The sequence below is a fragment of the Taurulus bubalis genome, assembly GCF_910589615.1.
Source record: "Taurulus bubalis genome assembly, chromosome: 19".
NCBI classification, from domain to species: domain Eukaryota; kingdom Metazoa; phylum Chordata; class Actinopteri; order Perciformes; family Cottidae; genus Taurulus; species Taurulus bubalis.
Genome location: NC_136607.1, coordinates 392,501 through 410,218, shown reverse-complemented (window position 1 = coordinate 410,218; position 17,718 = coordinate 392,501). Strand labels below are relative to the sequence as shown.

Here is a 17,718-nt window from a genome sequence, read left to right as displayed (position 1 = left end):
CACGCGTGGAAACACGTGCTTCACGGTCACGTCAACTGAACCGTAATGACGTGTTAGAAGGAAACACACACTGCTGTTGATGCTTTCTTTACTTCAACTTCCTACTTTAGACGAAAAGAGTGTAGTTCAGCTGCACAGGCCTCCGTGACTTAATGTAGTCATACAATTCTGAAGGAAATATTTATAAACAACCCAGTTAACTTAACATTTCTCCTAAAACGTTCTTATACTCGTACATCTCTTAATATAAAAGGTAGTTGAGTATAATTAATTTACTACAAAGACACAGAGTGAGGTACTTTCATCATTTTTATTACTACTTTAATACTCCTGATTATATGAATAAGTCATATTCATGTGATGTGTTGTAACTCTGCTACGTTGTTCATTCTGGTCACATGACATCTATTGTACTTCTAGTCACATGACATCTATTGTCCTTCTTGTCACATGACATCTATTGTACTTCTGGTCACATGACATCTATTGTCCTTCTGGTCACATGACATAAATTGTCCTTCTGGTCACATGACATCTATTGTACTTCTGGTCACATGACATCTATTGTACTTCTGGTCACATTGCATCTATTGTACTTCTGGTCAGATGACATCTATTGTCCTTCTAGTCACATGAAATCTATTGTCATTCTGGTCACATGACATCTATTGTCCTTCTGGTCACATGACATCTATTGCTTCTGTCCATTCTGATAGAGGATCCTCCTCTGCTGCTCTCCTGAAGGCTTCTTCCCTGTTTATCGCCTTAAAGGGTTTTTGAGGTGAGGTCAGAGGTCAGAGGAGGTCAATATGTGGACAGATTGTAAAACCCTCTAAAGGTACGAAACTAAACTTAAAATGAATCATAAAAACACAGTTAATCCCTTATTTGTCTTATTTGTTTTAAAATGATTTGTAGCTCTTCCTCCACAAAGAGACCATGCCGGTTAGAGATGATGATCTTCACACAGTTCATTGCTGTGTGCAGTGCTTCCTCCATCCTGACCTTCAGGGTAAGACACCAACACTGCTCTTCATCAGCAGCTCTTTGGCCCGTTTTCCATCCAGCAGCAGAGGAGTAGTCAGCATCCTCCCTGTGAGCAGCTCCTCTAGGCCCTGAAGGAGAGGAGATGTTATAGTCATATAAACACTGAGCAGCTCCTCTAGGCCCTGAAGGAGAGGAGATGTTATAGTCATATAAACACTGAGCAGCTCCTCTAGGCCCTGAAGGAGAGGAGATGTTATAGTCATATAAACACTGAGCAGCTCCTCTAGGCCCTGAAGGAGAGGAGATGTTATAGTCATATAATTACTGAGCAGCTCCTCTAGGCCCTGAAGGAGAGGAGATGTTATAGTCATATAAACACTGAGCAGCTCCTCTAGGCCCTGAAGGAGAGGAGATGTTATAGTTATATAAACACTGAGCAGCTCCTCTAGGCCCTGAAGGAGAGGAGATGTTATAGTCATATAAACACTGCAGATGAAGCAGTGACTTCAGTGACTACAGTTCATTTGAAATGCAAGCTAGAGAAAATGGAAATGTGTTTTTATCCAAAGAACAAGCTGTAACTGCTTTATAGGGTCCAGCAGCTTAACAGTGTAATCCAATAGCTACACTTTTATATATATTATTATATTATATTATATACTTTGTATATACATTATACCCTTAATGTTCATATCTGTGGGCCTTCCATGTACTCACCTCACCAAAGTAGGAGACCAGTGGGGAAATCTCACATTGCACTGGAGGGTTGTCCTCTGATGCACTGTGGGAACATTTGTATTTCAGATTTTCGATAGACAGCTCACATAAAACATGTGGATTAAACAATAAGAGGTAAGACGTTGTGATCTTTCCAGGTGCTGGCCGGCTTCATGTTTAAAATATAACTTTTACATTTCCTTGACTTCCTCGCAGTAGACATCTTGCCATCCTTGATGTTGTTGGTTCTATCTGAGCTTTTCCTGCTACGTTCAAATGCCTGCCATACAAAACAGGGTAAGGGTTCAAGTTCTGAGCTAAGGAGGGTTTTCCCTCCTCCTCTGTTAGTGCGGGGTGCTATAGGAACCTGGTCCTGACCTGGAGGAGGGTGCTATAGGAACCTGGTCCTGACCTGGAGGAGGAGAGTGCTATAGGAACCTGGTCCTGACCTGGAGGAGGGTGCTATAGGAACCTGGTCCTGACCTGGAGGAGGAGGGTGCCATAGGAACCTGGTCCTGACCTGGAGGAGGGTGCTATAGGAACCTGGTCCTGATCTGGAGGAGGGTGCTATAGGAACCTGGTCCTGACCTGGAGGAGGGTGCTATAGGAACCTGGTCCTGATCTGGAGGAGGAGGGTGCTATAGAAACATGGTCCTGACCTGGAGGAGGAGGGTGCCATAGGAACCTGGTCCTGACCTGGAGGAGGGTGCTATAGGAACCTGGTCCTGACCTGGAGGAGGAGGGTGCCATAGGAACCTGGTCCTGACCTGGAGGAGGGTGCTATAGGAACCTGGTCCTGATCTGGAGGAGGGTGCTATAGGAACCTGGTCCTGACCTGGAGGAGGGTGCTATAGCAACATGGTCCTGACCTGGAGGAGGAGGGTGCTATAGGAACCTGGTCCTGACCTGGAGGAGGGTGCTATAGGAACCTGGTCCTGATCTGGAGGAGGAGGGTGCTATAGAAACATGGTCCTGACCTGGAGGAGGAGGGTGCTATAGGAACCTTGTCCTGACCTGGAGGAGGAGGGTGCTATAGGAACCTGGTCCTGACCTGGAGGAGGGTGCTATAGGAACCTGGTCCTGACCTGGAGGAGGGTGCTATAGGAACCTGGTCCTGACCTGGAGGAGGGTGCTAAAGGAACCTGGTCCTGACCTGGAGGAGGAGGGTGCTACAGGAACATGGTCCTGACCTGGAGGAGGGTGCTATAGCAACATGGTCCTGACCTGGAGGAGGGTGCTAAAGGAACCTGGTCCTGACCTGGAGGAGGGTGCTATAGGAACATGGTCCTGACCTGGAGGAGGAGGGTGCTATAGGAACATGGTCCTGACCTGGAGGAGAAGGGTGCTATAGGAACATGGTCCTGACCTGGAGGAGGAGGGTGCTATAGCAACATGGTCCTGACCTGGAGGAGGGTGCTATAGCAACATGGTCCTGACCTGGAGGAGGGTGCTATAGGAACCTGGTCCTGACCTGGCTGCAGGGTGCTATAGGAACATGGTCCTGACCTGGCTGCAGGGTGCTATAGGAACATGGTCCTGACCTGGCTGCAGGGTGCTATAGAACCTGATCCTGACCTGGCTGCAGGGTGCTATAGGAACATGGTCCTGACCTGGCTGCAGGGTGCTATAGGAACATGGTCCTGACCTGGCTGCAGGGTGCTATAGAACCTGATCCTGACCTGGCTACAGCAGGCAGGGCGTTCCCTTGCCCGTCCAGCAGCGTGGCGTTGGCGGCCCTCGCCCAGCGGCAGTGCTGCGCCAGCAGAGCGTTCCTGGCCGTGGTCGGGCTGTCTGAGGCTCCGTCTGCGTTCTTCAGTGGGGAGAACTCCTCCTCCCTCAAGACCTCAAACGCAACAAAGTTCCTTCCAAAGACAGACAACGCATATTTAATCAGCTGTAGAGACATCGTGCTATTACTGTATAAAACAACATATGTTAAAAGCTGAATACACAATATAATAATCAACAATACCTTGAGAATGGAAAGACATCAAAAACAAATTTCTCCATCTTAATGGCATTGGGTTTGGTGGGTCGGACTTGATTGCCACATGTGTCCACAAAGGGAACTTTCTTGAAGGCAACATGTTGTTTCAGTTGGCCTTTATAGTTCCTTCAGATGAAACAAAAGCATGTTTACAGGAAGTACCAACATGCAAAGGAAGATGATACATAAGGTTTCCATAGCTCTATCACAGAAATCTGACCTTCCATTTAGGTTTTTGTAATTTATCAAGGAAGTATCTGAGGAAGTGCAAACTCTGAGGAAGGAGCAACATCTTTAAGACTGATCTACTGGGGACCATGAATGTCATCAGGACAGTTGTAAAAGTTGAATTCTAAAGTTTAAAAATATTTGGCTCTGGACCAAAATGTTGGACTTTTGTCAAATTAATCAAAAGTAGACCCCTAGATCAGGAATGCTCCTCCTCCTCCTCAGACCCAAGTGGCCAAAAGATCAGGTTTTGCAGATCTAACTTTAAACCTGACCCTAGTTTTAGGGTGTGTCCTGTTGCAAGTCAGTAAGTCATTATGTCAGGATGTCATCTCTAGACTGCATCCAGGGGTTCTACCAACACAAGACAGTAAAGCTCTTACTCGGCTACGTCCTGCAAGAACGCCCTGGTGAAGAAGTGATTGCAGATGTTTCCGGCGCTGAACACCAGCTCCCCTCCGGGTCCTCGGAGCTCGGCGGTCTCTGGTTGGATCTCGCTGTACTCCACGACCTGGGAGACGCCTCGCACCCTGCAGACCACGCCCACCGGCTCGGCGACGCTCGCCTTCTCCACCACCTGACACCCGGTGGAGAGCAGAGGTTCAAACAGGAGGCGTCCCAGATATTCACATAATTCATTTGACCCGTGTGAGATTTATGGTTTATCTCTTTTGTGTGCCGTCCATCCATTTTCTGCTACGAATTCGCGGTCGCGTGGCAACCGGCAAGTTATCTCTCCAGCACCTCCTTGGGGAACCTGAAGTTCTGGGTCTACCATGGGGTTTCTTCCTAGGCGCCTTCCTTTGGAGGTTTTTTTCATGTGTGTCGTATGCTTCATAGGTTTTCTGGGGACATCCAACTGGATGTCCCCAGAAAACCTATGAAGCATACGACACACATGTTCATGCTGCGGCCGGTAGCTCCCATAGTTTCCTAACACCACTTCCAGGTGTGGCTATTGAAACATTTTAATCAAAATTTAAATAATACTTTTTTTTCCAAAGAAGAGAGGAAAATATTTCAACTTCCATTTGGTAATCGTTTATTTCAACTAATACCTCTTCTTTATTTATTGAATGCACAGACATGCCAATATTCTCATCTCAGAGAGAAAGCACAACATATTGAGCTATTCCTTTAAGGGACCCGTTTATACCTACAGTGTGATATTACTCTACCTTGGCGCCGCAGTCAGCTCCTTTGCTCACGCAGAACCCAATAAACACAGGGTCGGCCATTTTGACCAGGATGTTGTCTACGCAGTACACATGCAGGTACTCCACGCCCCTCTTCTGCATGTCCTCCAGCACCTTGTTGTCCACCAGCGCCTGGTACAGACCACCATTCCCATCTGCAGAGAGGGGACAGGCTGTGACCTTCATGACCCCAACAGGACCTCACCCATGTGTCTGTAGGACTTGAGGTCACCTACCTGGGGCCATGGCGATCTTCCCCTTCTCCTGCAGGATGACCTTTCCATCAAAGGTCACTGCTGGGATCATTCTTTGTTCAAACATGACAATGTTTGATGGCTCCAGGTCGAAGTAGTTGTTCTCCTTGAAGAACTTCTCAGTGGGAGCCAGAGTGAACTCACTGGTCATGATGTACCTGGAGAGATAGACGACTTAATCACTGGGTTCTGTTTTTAAATCACTTAACATGATTTAAATCTATAGTCAATACATCTGTACTGACAACTCATGGGACAAAGTATGTGAACGCTGTAACTCGTAGTAACAACCTCACATGTATCATCACCGCCAGTTCCCTTCAGCGCCACAGCGCTCTGAACCACCGGCTCATCGTTGGGTTCCATCAGCCAGCTGTTAGCTGTTAGCAGGCAGCTGTTAGCAGGTAGCAGGCAGCTGTTAGCAGGTAGCAGTTAGCTCTTAGCAGGCAGCTGTTAGCAGGTAGCAAGCAGCTATTAGCAGGCAGATGTTAGCAGGTAGCAGTTAGCTGTTAGCAGGCAGCTGTTAGCAGGTAGCAGGCAGCTGTTAGCAGGTAGCAGGCAGCTGTTAGCAGGCAGCTGTTAGCAGGTAGCAGCCAGTCTGTTAGCAAGTAGCTGTTAGCAGGTAGCAAGCAGCTGTGAGCAGGTAGCATCCAGTTGGTAGCAGGCAGCTGTTAGCAGGTAGCATCCAGCTGTTAGCAGGTAGCTGTTAGCAGGCAGCTGTTAGCAGATAGCAGGCAGCTGTTAGCAGGCAGCTGTTAGCAGGTAGCAGCCAGCCTGTTAGCAAGTAGCTGTTAGCAGGTAGCAAGCAGCTGTCAGCAGGTAGCATCCAGCTGGTAGCAGGTAGCTGTTAGCTGGTAGCAGGCAGCTGTTAGCAAGTAACAGGCAGCTGTTAGCAGGTAGCAGGCAGCTCTAAAACACGGATTGTTTCCTGCCCAGCAACCAGAGAGCTCACGCTGAGATCAAATGGTTTAAAGTTTACAGGCTGACTGGATAAACGGACAGACGTAAAATCATTTTTTGATCAATTACTCAACAACATAAATCTTTGATGTAGACCAAAGATACAACCTAACACTGCCAAAAACTAAATCAGCTCACAATGTGTTCCTTCAGCTCTCCAGCTACCTTCTGTTAATAATTACATCAAACCCACACAAATGATTACAATGGATCATATTTAAATATATGATGTAAAAACAGCTTAACCAGCGAAACGTGAATCCCACGAGAACCGGAAGCAGAGAGCAGTTTCTGTTCCCTCAGAAACTAACTTGTTCTGTTCGGTTGAATTTTAAAAGTTTTCTTTGAAATGATTCAGTCTATGCATATTCAGTCTGGTATGTGTCAACAAGTCAGGTTCTGGTCTTGTTGACAAACCATGTAGTGCTCTGTAGGGCAGCTTGAGCAGCTAACGTTATTTAAATGACTCTTATTAAAAGTGTGAGCATGAACCTGGAGGACCGTCCCATGACCTCACCAGGGAACGCAGCACTGAGAGCCGTGCTTCCTGTCGGCCAGCTGCTGGATCCTGTGGATGCGCTCGGCCTGGATCTGATACAGGGTGCTGCCACTGGGCAGCCCCACGTCGAACATCCCTTTGGGGTACTGGACCCCCAGACGGGTCCCCTGGCCGCCGGCCAGGAGCAGGACTCCAACTCCATTCTCTGAGATTTGGAAAAGCCCTGTCAAGAGAGAGAGAGATAGATAGATAGATAGATAGATAGATAGATAGATAGAGAGAGAGAGAGAGAGAGAGAGAGAGAGAGAGAGAGAGAGAGAGAGAGAGAGAGAGAGATCACATGAGTTTAAGCCCCTATATAGGTCCTTTTTTAGACATTTTAGTTAAACTGTGTAAAACATTACAATAATCATGAACAACTATGTTGATGCTACACATCAAATTAAACAAGAGAACCTGGGCTACAATAATTAGTCAGCCATTTCAACACAACTCAAACACAACTAAAATAATTATTAAAATATCATAGTCATAATTTTGTCATGAGTCAGCCCACTCTGCATGTTTGGGGAACTAGCAGCCCGTAGCTTGGTGCTATCAGAAAAACACAAATAGCAAAAAGCAAGACAATTCCACACAGATTCCAAATCTATTCCTCAAATCCCTCAGCTGCAAAGCATCACCGAGATATGAACCAAAGAACACAGCAACATAAATCGCAAATCAGTGAGTCAGCAAATTTTTAAACTTTTTTTTTGTTTAAAAAGAAAAATGCATTTTGCCCCAGAAAATCCACACTGATACAAGTTTATTGAACACCATAAGTCACATACAAATGAAATATAAGGTTTGCTACATGAAAAAATTCAAATGTCACGGAAGCGCGAAAATATGCGCAAATGTGCCGAAATGTTACCTCTCTGACTTTGTTCTGCTTCACTTTTTCAAGTGAAAACAGTGCAGAGAGACTGTTCACATATTGTGCTATGATGTGGAAGAGCCTCAGGGCTTAGTGAAGCATCATTTCAAGGAGATCATCATCCTGAAAGTGCTTTTTTTTATAGGCGGACCTGAAACTTCTATTTTTTCTTAGCCAGCAACATATATACTAATATTTACACATCTGACCAAAGCTCACAAGGGTTGCCTTTATTAGAACACCAACATTATTCAAATAGCCCTTGTGGTTGCAGAGATACACCCTTTTAGTTTGGGTATGCTATTTCGAGCTAAATCCTAAAAAATGCCACGGGGCTTAATTAAACACACAAAGCACACAACACCTTTTATCTTCCTGGGGACGTGAACCAACGTCCTCCTGGAGCTGGTCCCTGCGGTCCTCATAAGGTCCTCATGGGGTCCTTATGGGGTCCTCATGTGGTCCTCATGGGGTCCTCATGTGGTCCTCATGGGGTCCTCATGGGGTCCTCATGTGGTCCTCATGTGGTCCTCATGTGGTCCTCATATAGTCCTCATATGGTCCTCATATAGTCCTCATGGGGTCCTCATGGGGTCCTCATGTGGTCCTCATATGGTCCTCATATAGTCCTCATGGGGTCCTCATGTGGTCCTCATGTGGTCCTCATATAGTCCTCATGGGGTCCTCATATGGTCCTCATGGGGTCCTCATGGGGTCCTCATGGGGTCCTCATATGGTCCTCATGGGGTCCTCATGTGGTCCTCATGGGGTCCTCATGTGGTCCTCATGTGGTCCTCATGGGGTCCTCATGGGGTCCTCATATGGTCCTCATGGGGTCCTCATGTGGTCCTCATGTGGTCCTCATGGGGTCCTCATATGGTCCTCATGGGGTCCTCATGTGGTCCTCATGTGGTCCTCATGGGGTCCTCATGGGGTCCTCATATGGTCCTCATGTGGTCCTCATGTGGTCCTCATGGGGTCCTCATGGGGTCCTCATGTGGTCCTCATGGGGTCCTCATGGGGTCCTCATATGGTCCTCATGGGGTCCTCATGTGGTCCTCATGGGGTCCTCATGGGGTCCTCATGGGGTCCTCATATGGTCCTCATGTGGTCCTCATGGGGTCCTCATGGGGTCCTCATATGGTCCTCATGGGGTCCTCATGGGGTCCTCATGGGGTCCTCATGTGGTCCTCATGGGGTCCTCATGGGGTCCTCATGGGGTCCTCATATGGTCCTCATGGGGTCCTCATGGGGTCCTCATGGGGTCCTCATATGGTCCTCATGTGGTCCTCATATGGTCCTCATGGGGTCCTCATGGGGTCCTCATGGGGTCCTCATATGGTCCTCATGGGGTCCTCATGGGGTCCTCATATGGTCCTCATGGGGTCCTCATGGGGTCCTCATGTGGTCCTCATGGGGTCCTCATGTGGTCCTCATGGGGTCCTCATATGGTCCTCATGGGGTCCTCATGTGGTCCTCATGGGGTCCTCATGTGGTCCTCATGGGGTCCTCATGTGGTCCTCATGGGGTCCTCATATGGTCCTCATGGGGTCCTCATGTGGTCCTCATATGGTCCTCATGGGGTCCTCATGGGGTCCTCATATGGTCCTCATGGGGTCCTCATATGGTCCTCATGGGGTCCTCATGGGGTCCTCATGGGGTCCTCATATGGTCCTCATGGGGTCCTCATGGGGTCCTCATATGGTCCTCATGGGGTCCTCATGTGGTCCTCATGGGGTCCTTCATAGAGAAGCAGTGGTCATGTTGCTCTTCTCACATGATTTTATAATGTTGTAATGAAGAGCTCAATATCTCTAGTTTATGAGCAAAATGTGTTAAGTTAGTTGTAAACATCAGGTGATGTAACAGCGTTCAGCTCAGTAGATGTGTTAGTGTTGATATTCACTATTACCAACACTTCTACATTTATCTTTCCATCTCGTGAGACGCTGGTTACTAACAAGGAGACTTCATGTAGACTAGAGCAGAGGAGTGAAGAGCAACCTGTTGCTCTCTGAGTCTCCTCAGAGCAACCTGTTGCTCTCTGAGTCTCCTCAGAGCAACCTGTTGCTCAGCCCGTCTCCTCAGAGCAACCTGTTGCTCAGCCCGTCTCCTCAGAGCAACCTGTTGCTCTCTGAGTCTCCTCAGAGCAACCTGTTGCTCAGCCCGTCTCCTCAGAGGAGCGACTGCTTTAATCTTTAACAATAGATTGCATTTCATGAACTATGATGTTTTTATGTAATTTCTTGATAAATAAAGATGTTGAGTAAAACCTTCAGTTTGAACACGTGACCAGCCCGCTGGCCCCGCCCCCTCAGGTGACCCTTAAAGCTCACCTTCACGTTCCCACTCTGCGAGGGAGTCTTCGTCACTCTTCCTCACGCTGCCCATGGCCCCCGGAGGGACCGGGTCCAGCAGCGGGTCCGGGCCGGAGGCCGGGCGGCCCGCCGCCCGCGCAGCGCCCTCACAGTGCGCCCGCAGGCCCTGCAGGTCCAGCTGGACCAGGTCCCGCAGGAGCCCGCCTCTCTCCGCCTCACTCAGCTCGGGCCAGAACCGCAGCACGTGAGCCTGACCCGCTTCCTCCAAGCGGACCCGAACCTGCTGCAGGGACAGCATGGCGGGGCCGGGGCTTCCAGGGACCGAGGGTCCAGGGACCGGGACTTCCAGGGACCGGGACTTCCAGGGACCGGGACCAGGACCGAGACTTCCAGGGACTTCCAGGTCGTGAAGAGACTGCAGAACGAGGCCGTCTGGAGGATCTGGAGACCCGCTTCCTCTCTGAGACTCTTCCTCTCAGTCAGCAGAGAGCCACGAGACCAGCGGGCTGACTCCGCCCCCATCCGCTGACTGTGTGTGTGTGTACTCTATAAAACACTTCTTTAGAGGTAACTCATGTACATGTACTCTATAAAACACTTCTTTAGAGGTAACTCATGTACATGTACTCTATAAAACACTTCTTTAGAGGTAACTCATGTACATGTACTCTATAAAACACTTCTTTAGAGGTAACTCATGTACATGTACTCTATAAAACACTTCTTTAGAGGTAACTCATGTACATGTACTCTATAAAACACTTCTTTAGAGGTAACTCATGTACATGTACTCTATAAAACACTTCTTTAGAGGTAACTTGTGTACATGTACTCTATAAAACACTTCTTTAGAGGTAACTTGTGTACATGTACTCTATAAAACACTTCTTTAGAGGTAACTTGTGTACATGTACTCTATAAAACACTTCTTTAGAGGTAACTTGTGTACATGTACTCTATAAAACACTTCTTTAGAGGTAACTTGTGTACATGTACTCTATAAAACACTTCTTTAGAGGTAACTCATGTACATGTACTCTATAAAACACTTCTTTAGAGGTAACTCATGTACATGTACTCTATAAAACACTTCTTTAGAGGTAACTTGTGTACATTTACTCTATACAACGTTCTACTTCTTAAGTAAAAACAAAACAACATAATTGTAAAGTCTATAATGAAATAAAGCTGATATCCAACAAATGAATGACAACATTACACGTGTTGAGTTTTAATAATTTCTCCAATCAATTCACAACATGTTGGATAATTATTTTATTCATGTGATGGTTTCATTTAGTATTGAACACTCATGACTCAAATCAAAAAGGTACCTAAATATCATAAATTCAGCACAACCAAAAGAGCACAAATTCAGTCATGACTTCATTGTTAAAATAAATACATAAATAATAAAAAAATTAAACAGGAATTGAAGCAGAGTACCGTAAAGTGCATTCAACGTTCCACAGATTCCACCTTTTATAGTGATTTAGAGTATTTACGTGAGAGAGGCACACAAGGCACTGAGGACTCTGTCCTGCCACGGGACCGAAGGTCTTTATTAACATCATAAAGAATACCGAAGGTCTTTATTAACATAAAGAATGCTGAAGGTCTTTATTAATATCATAAAGAATGCTTAAGGTCTTTATTAATATCATAAAGAATGCTTAAGGTCTTTATTAAACTCATAAAGAATACTGAAGGTCTTTATTAATATCAAGAATGTTGAAGGTCTTTATTAATATCATAAAGAATACTGAAGGTCTTTATTAGCATTAAGAATGCTGAAGGTCTTTATGGACGTAAAGAATGTTGAAGGCTCTTTATTGACATAACGAACCTTCAGCATTCTTTATTGACATAAAGAACCTTCAGCATTCTTTATTAACATAAAGAACCTTCAGCATTCTTTATGATGTTAATGAAGACCTTCAGTATTCTTTATTGACAAATAACCTTCAGCATTCTTTATGTCCATCATAAAGAATGCTGTAGGTTCTTTATGTCAATAAAGAATGCTGAAGGTTCTTTATGTCAATAAAGAATGCTGAAGGTTCTTTATTGACAAAAAATGCTGAAGGTTCTTTATATACATAAAGAATGGTACAGGTTCTTTATGTCCATCATAAATAATGCTAAAGGTTCTTACTGTCAATAAAGAATGCTGAAGGTTCTTTATGGACATCATAAATAATGCTGAAGGTTCTTTATGTCAATAAAGAATGCTAAATGTTCTTTATTGACAAAGAATGCTGAAGGTTCTTTATGTCAAAGAATGCTAAATGTTCTTTATTGACAAAGAATGCTGAAGGTTCTTTATGGACATCATAAAGAATGCTGAAGGTTCTTTATTGACATAAAGAATACTAAAGGTTCTTTATGGACATCATAAAGAATGCTGAAGGTTCTTTATGTCAATAAAGAATGCTAAATGTTCTTTATTGACATAAAGAATGCTGAAGGTTCTTTATGGACATCATAAAGAATGCTGAAGGCTCTTCATAGACATAAATAATGCCTAAGGTTCTTCATGGACATAAAGAACCTTCAGCATTCTTTATGATGTCCATAAAGAATGTTGAAGGTTCTTCATGGACATAAAGAACCTTCAGCATTCTTTATGATGTCCATAAAGACCTTCAGCATTCTTTATGATGTCCATAAAGACCTTCAGCATTCTTTATGGGCATCATAAAGAATGTTGAAGGTCTTTAGCCAACAAACCGGTGAAACAGTCCTTCCAGAGCCAGCTAGTGATGCTGTTTCCTGATGTCCAACGTGTGGAAACAACGTGCCTTCAAAGGTAACGTATGAGAATAAGGCCTTGAGGAGGAAAGGAGCCTCTGAGGAGCTTCTGAGCTCTTTCCTGAAACACTGACTCATCTCATGTTTGGGATCAGATCAAAGTTTGATGAAATTCAGTCACATGTCGCTGCTCAAAGAAACTGACTGAATGGAAGTGAATGTCTTTAGGGACAGCAAAGAAGTAACTCTTGAGGAAATAAAACTAATTAAAATCTGAGTTCCATTATCCTGTAACTGCCACATTTCCATGTCGTGGAGAAACACCCCACACTGATGTGGGGTCGTGATGATGTGCATGAATCCCTGGAGGAGAACCCGTCTTCACAGTTTGAACTGCCACACAAAGCCCTTTAAGACAGACCACATCCGTCAGTTCACTGGCACTTCAATGAATTATAGAAATATATATATATAGCTGTGGTCTTCCTATTCCTGGATTGCTTCAAGACATAAGCAAGAGAAACTAACAGAAATGGCTTCAGTCAAGCTTTCCTCCATCTCTGCTCATTCACATAGTCTCACATTCATCCTTCAAAACCGAGGGTTTCACAATTCATTTCTATATATTGTATGTCAATGTGTTTGTCTTTTAGAGGCCGACACACATTAAATCTCCAGCTCAAAAGCAAAGCAACAGCACAGCCTCTTGGTCGCCTCACTTGGACTGGACCCCCAGCCTGATCTTCAGGGACTCGTAGACCACATAGCTGATGCTGACTGAGGGGATGACCTTCATAAAGTTGGGAGCCAGGCCCCGGTAGAGTCCCAGGGGCCCCTCGGTCCTGACGATGTGTCTGAACAGGGCGCTCATGCTCATCTGAGGGCCGCCCTCCAGGGTAGCTGAGGACACATCAACGCACCATGAACGCCTCATTACAGATGCTCCAGTAGGTGTCAAGTTACAATGAAGTCTTCATTTTACAACTATAGACACACTAAAACCATCAAAACTGGTCTGGACCCAACATTAATGTGTATGATATTAGTTCAGTGTGTGTCTGTCTGTGTGTGTGTCTGTGTGTGTCTGTCTGTCTGTTTTTGCGTGTGTCTGTGTGTGTGTCTGTCTGTTTCTGCGTGTGTCTGTCTGTCTGTCTGTCTGTGTCTGTCTGTCTGTGTGTCTGTGTATGTCTGTCTGTGTCTGTCTGTCTGTGTCTGTCTGTGTGTGTCTGTGTGTGTCTGTCTGTGAATGTGTCTGTCTGTGTCTGTCTGTGAATGTGTCTGTGAATGTGTCTGTGAATGTGTCTGTCTGTGAATGTGTCTGTCTGTGTCTGTCTGTGAATGTGTCTGTCTTTGTCTGTCTCTGTCTGTCTGTGAATGTGTCTGTCTCTGTCTGTCTGTGAATGTGTCTGTCTCTGTCTGTCTGTGAATGTGTCTGTCTGTCTGTCTGTGAATGTGTCTGTCTGTCTGTCTGTGAATGTGTCTGTCTGTCTGTCTCTGTCTGTCTGTGAATGTGTCTGTCTGTCTGTCTCTGTCTGTCTGTGAATGTGTCTGTCTGTCTGTCTCTGTCTTTGAATGTGTCTGTCTGTGAATGTCTCTGTCTGTCTGTCTCTGTCTGTGAATGTGTCTGTCTGTGTCTGTCTGTCTGTGAATGTGTCTGTCTGTGTCTGTCTGTCTGTGAATGTGTCTGTCTGTGTCTGTCTGTCTGTGTGTCTGTCTGTGTCTCTGTCTGTGTCTGTCTGTCTGCGTGTGTGTCTGTCTGTCTGTCTATGTCTGTATGTGTGTGTATGTGTGTGTGTCTGTTTGTGTGTGTGCCTGTGTGTGTGTCTGTCTGCGTGTGTGTCTGTCTGCGTCTGTCTCTGTCTGTCTGTATGTGTCTGTATGTGTCTGTCTGTCTGTGTGTGTCTGCGTGTGTGTCTGTCTGTGTCTGCGTGTGTGTCTGTGTCTGCGTGTGTGTCTGTCTGTCTGCGCGTGTGTCTGTCTGTCTGCGCGTGTGTCTGTCTGTCTGCGTGTGTCTGCATGTGTGTCTGCGTGTGTGTCTGTCTGTCTGCGTGTGTGTCTGTCTGTCTGCGTGTGTGTCTGTCTGTCTGCGTGTGTGTCTGTCTGTCTGCGTGTGTGTCTGTCTGTCTGCGCGTGTGTCTGTCTGTCTGCGTGTGTCTGCATGTGTGTCTGCGTGTGTGTCTGTCTGCGTGTGTGTCTGTCTGCGTGTGTGTCTGTCTGCGTGTGTGTCTGCGTGTGTCTGTCTGTCTGCGTGTGTGTGTCTGTCTGCGTGTGTGTCTGTCTGCGTGTGTGTGTCTGTCTGCGTGTGTGTGTGTGTCTGTGTGTGTCTGTCTGCGTGGGTGTATGTGTCTGTCTGCGTGTGTGTCTGTGTGTGTCTGTCTGCGTGTGTCTGTATGTGTGCGTGTCTGTCTGCGTGTCTGTCTGCGTGTGTCTGTCTGTCTGTCTGCGTGCGTGTCTGTCTGTCTGTCTGTCTGCGTGCGTGTCTGTGTGTGTCTCTGTCTGTCTGTCTGTCTGTGTCTTTCTGTCTGTGTCTGTCTGTGTCTGCGTGTGTCTGTGTCTGTCTGTCTGTCTGTGTGCGTGTCTGTCTGTCTGTCTGCGTGTGTCTGTCTGTCTGTGTGTCTGTCTGTCTGTCTGTGTGTGTATGTGTGTCTGTCTGTCTGCGTGTCTGTCTGTCTGTCTGCGTGTCTGTCTGTCTGTCTGCGTGTCTGTCTGTCTGTCTGTCTGCGTGCGTGTCTGTCTGTCTGCGTGTCTGTCTGTCTGTCTGCGTGTCTGTCTGTCTGTCTGCGTGTCTGTCTGTCTGTGTCTGTGTGTGTCTCTGTCTGTCTGTGTCTGTCTGTCTGTCTGTGTCTTTGTGTGTCTGTCTGTCTGTGTGTCTGTCTGTCTGTGTGCGTGTCTGTATGTGTCTGTCTGTCTGTCTGCCTGCCTGTGTGTGTGTGTGTCTGTCTGCGTGTCTGTCTGTCTGTCTGCGTGCGTGTCTGTCTGTCTTTCTGCGTGTCTGTCTGTCTGTCTGTCTGTCTGTCTGTCTGTCTGTGTGTGTCTCTGTCTGTCTATGTCTGTCTGTGTCTGTCTGTCTGTCTGTCTGTGTCTGTCTGTCTGTCTGTCTGTGTCTGCGTGTGTCTGTGTCTGTCTGTCTGTGTCTGTCTGTCTGTGTGCGTGTCTGTCTGCGTGTGTGTCTGTCTGCGTGTGTCTGTCTGTGTGTCTGTCTGTGTCTGCGTGTGTCTGTCTGTCTGTGTCTGTCTGTGTGTGTGTCTGTCTGCGTGTCTGTCTGTCTGTCTGCGTGCGTGTCTGTGTGTCTGTCTGTGTGTCTGTCTGCGTGTCTGTGTGTGTCTGTCTGTCTGTCTGTGTGTGTCTCTGTCTGTCTGTGTCTTTCTGTCTGTGTCTGTCTGTCTGTGTCTGCGTGTGTCTGTCTGTCTGTGTCTGTCTGTCTGTGTCTGTCTGTGTGTCTGTCTGTCTGTCTGTGTCTGTATGTGTGTGTGTGTGTGTGTGTCTGTCTGTCTCTGTCTGTCTGTCTGTGTGTGTCTGCGTGTGTGTGTCTGCGTGTGTGTGTCTGCGTGTGTGTGTCTGCGTGTGTGTGTCTGTCTGCGTGTGTGTGTATGTGTATGTGTCTGTGTCTGTGTGTGTGTCTGTATGTGCGTGTGTGTCTGTCTGTCTGCCTGCCTGTCTGTGTGTCTCTGTCTGTCTGTCTGTCTGTCTGTGTGTCTCTGTCTGTCTGTCTGTCTGTCTGTCTGTGTGTCTGTCTGCATGTGTGTCTGTCTGCATGTGTGTCTGCGTGTGTGTCTGTCTGCGTGTGTGTCTGTCTGTCTGTATGTGTCTCTGTATGTGTCTGTGTCTGTCTGTCTGTCTGTCTGTCTGTGTGTGTCTGTCTGCGTGTGTGTCTGCGTGTGTGTCTGTGTGCGTGTGTCTGTCTGCGTGTGTGTATTTGTCTGTGTGTGTCTGTCTGCGTGTGTGTGTCTGTCTGCGTGTCTGTGTGTCTGTCTGCGTGTCTGTGTGTCTGTCTGCGTGTCTGTGTGTGTCTGTCTGCGTCTGTATGTGTATGTGTGCGTGTCTGTCTGTCTGCCTGTGTGTCTGCCTGTGTGTCTGCATGTGTGTGTGTCTGTGTGTGTCTGTGTCTGTCTGTGTCTGTGTGTGTCTGTGTGTGTATGTGTGTGTGTGTCTGTCTGTCTGTCTGCGTGTCTGTCTGTGTATGTGTCTGTGTATGTGTCTCTGTCTGTCTGTGTCTTTCTGTCTGTCTGTGTGTGTCTGCGTGTGTGTGTCTGTGTCTGTCTGTGTCTGTCTGTCTGTCTGTCTGTCTGTCTGTCTGTCTGCGTGTCTGTATGTGTGTCTGTCTGCGTGTCTGTATGTGTCTGTGTGTGTCTGTGTGTGTCTGTATGTGTCTGTATGTGTGCGTGTCTGTCTGTGTCTGTCTGTCTGTGTGTGTATGTGTGTCTGTCTGTCTGCCTGTGTGCCTGTGTGTATGTGTGTGTGTCTGTCTGCCTGTGTGTGTGTCTGTCTGTCTGTCTGTCTGTCTGTGTGTCTGTCTGTCTGTGTGTGTGTGTATGTGTGTCTGTCTGTCTGCGTGTCTGTCTGTCTGCGTGTCTGTCTGTCTGTCTGTCTGTCTGTCTGTCTGTCTGTCTGTCTGTCTGTCTGCGTGTCTGCGTGTCTGTCTGTCTGTCTGCGTGTCTGTCTGTCTGCGTGTCTGTCTGCGTGTCTGTCTGTCTGTCTGTCTGCGTATGTGTCTGTCTGTGTGTGTGTGTGTGTGTGTATGTGTCTGTGTGTGTGTATGTGTGTGTGTGTATGTGTCTGTGTGTGTGTGTGTGTGTGTATGTGTCTGTCTGTGTGTGTGTGTGTATGTGTGTGTCTGTCTGTCTGTCTGTCTGTCTGTGTCTGTCTGCGTGTCTGTCTGTCTGTCTGTGTCTGTCTGCGTGT

General features: G+C 46.8%; 2 protein-coding genes across 2 annotated transcripts in view; both read right to left on the bottom strand.

Annotated features, from left to right (window-relative positions):
- Nucleotides 1–304: 304 nt before the first annotated feature.
- Nucleotides 305–10,384, bottom strand: uap1l1 (UDP-N-acetylglucosamine pyrophosphorylase 1 like 1). Its single transcript, XM_079235316.1, has 9 exons — nt 10,084–10,384; nt 6,847–7,051; nt 5,352–5,527; nt 5,098–5,270; nt 4,303–4,496; nt 3,677–3,817; nt 3,384–3,566; nt 1,705–1,768; nt 305–1,115 (listed from the first exon to the last, which is right to left on the bottom strand). The coding sequence occupies exons 1-9, from the start codon at nt 10,361–10,363 to the stop codon at nt 1,008–1,010; spliced, it is 1,524 nt and encodes a 507-aa protein (XP_079091442.1). The 5' UTR covers nt 10,364–10,384; the 3' UTR covers nt 305–1,007.
- Nucleotides 10,385–13,531: 3,147 nt separating this feature from the next.
- slc25a25b (solute carrier family 25 member 25b) overlaps nt 13,532–17,718 on the bottom strand; it is a gene marked incomplete at both ends in the record, with an annotated part of 21,551 nt that continues 17,364 nt past the window's right edge. Inside the window, one exon of the mRNA XM_079234852.1 lies at nt 13,532–13,716. Coding sequence (XP_079090978.1) covers nt 13,532–13,716 — 185 coding nt within the window. The remainder of the gene's footprint in view (nt 13,717–17,718) is intronic.

Excerpts from the sequence above, each read along its gene's own strand:
- uap1l1 (XM_079235316.1), bottom strand. The coding sequence starts at position 10,363 with ATGCTGTCCCTGCAGCAGGTTCGGGTCCGCTTGGAGGAAGCGGGTCAG. Across the intron at positions 5,528-6,846 it reads TCTCAGTGCTGCGTTCCCTG|GTACATCATGACCAGTGAGT; the intron begins GTGAGGTCATGG and ends CTATCTCTCCAG. Across the intron at positions 3,567-3,676 it reads GATGTCTTTCCATTCTCAAG|GAACTTTGTTGCGTTTGAGG; the intron begins GTATTGTTGATT and ends TGTCTTTGGAAG.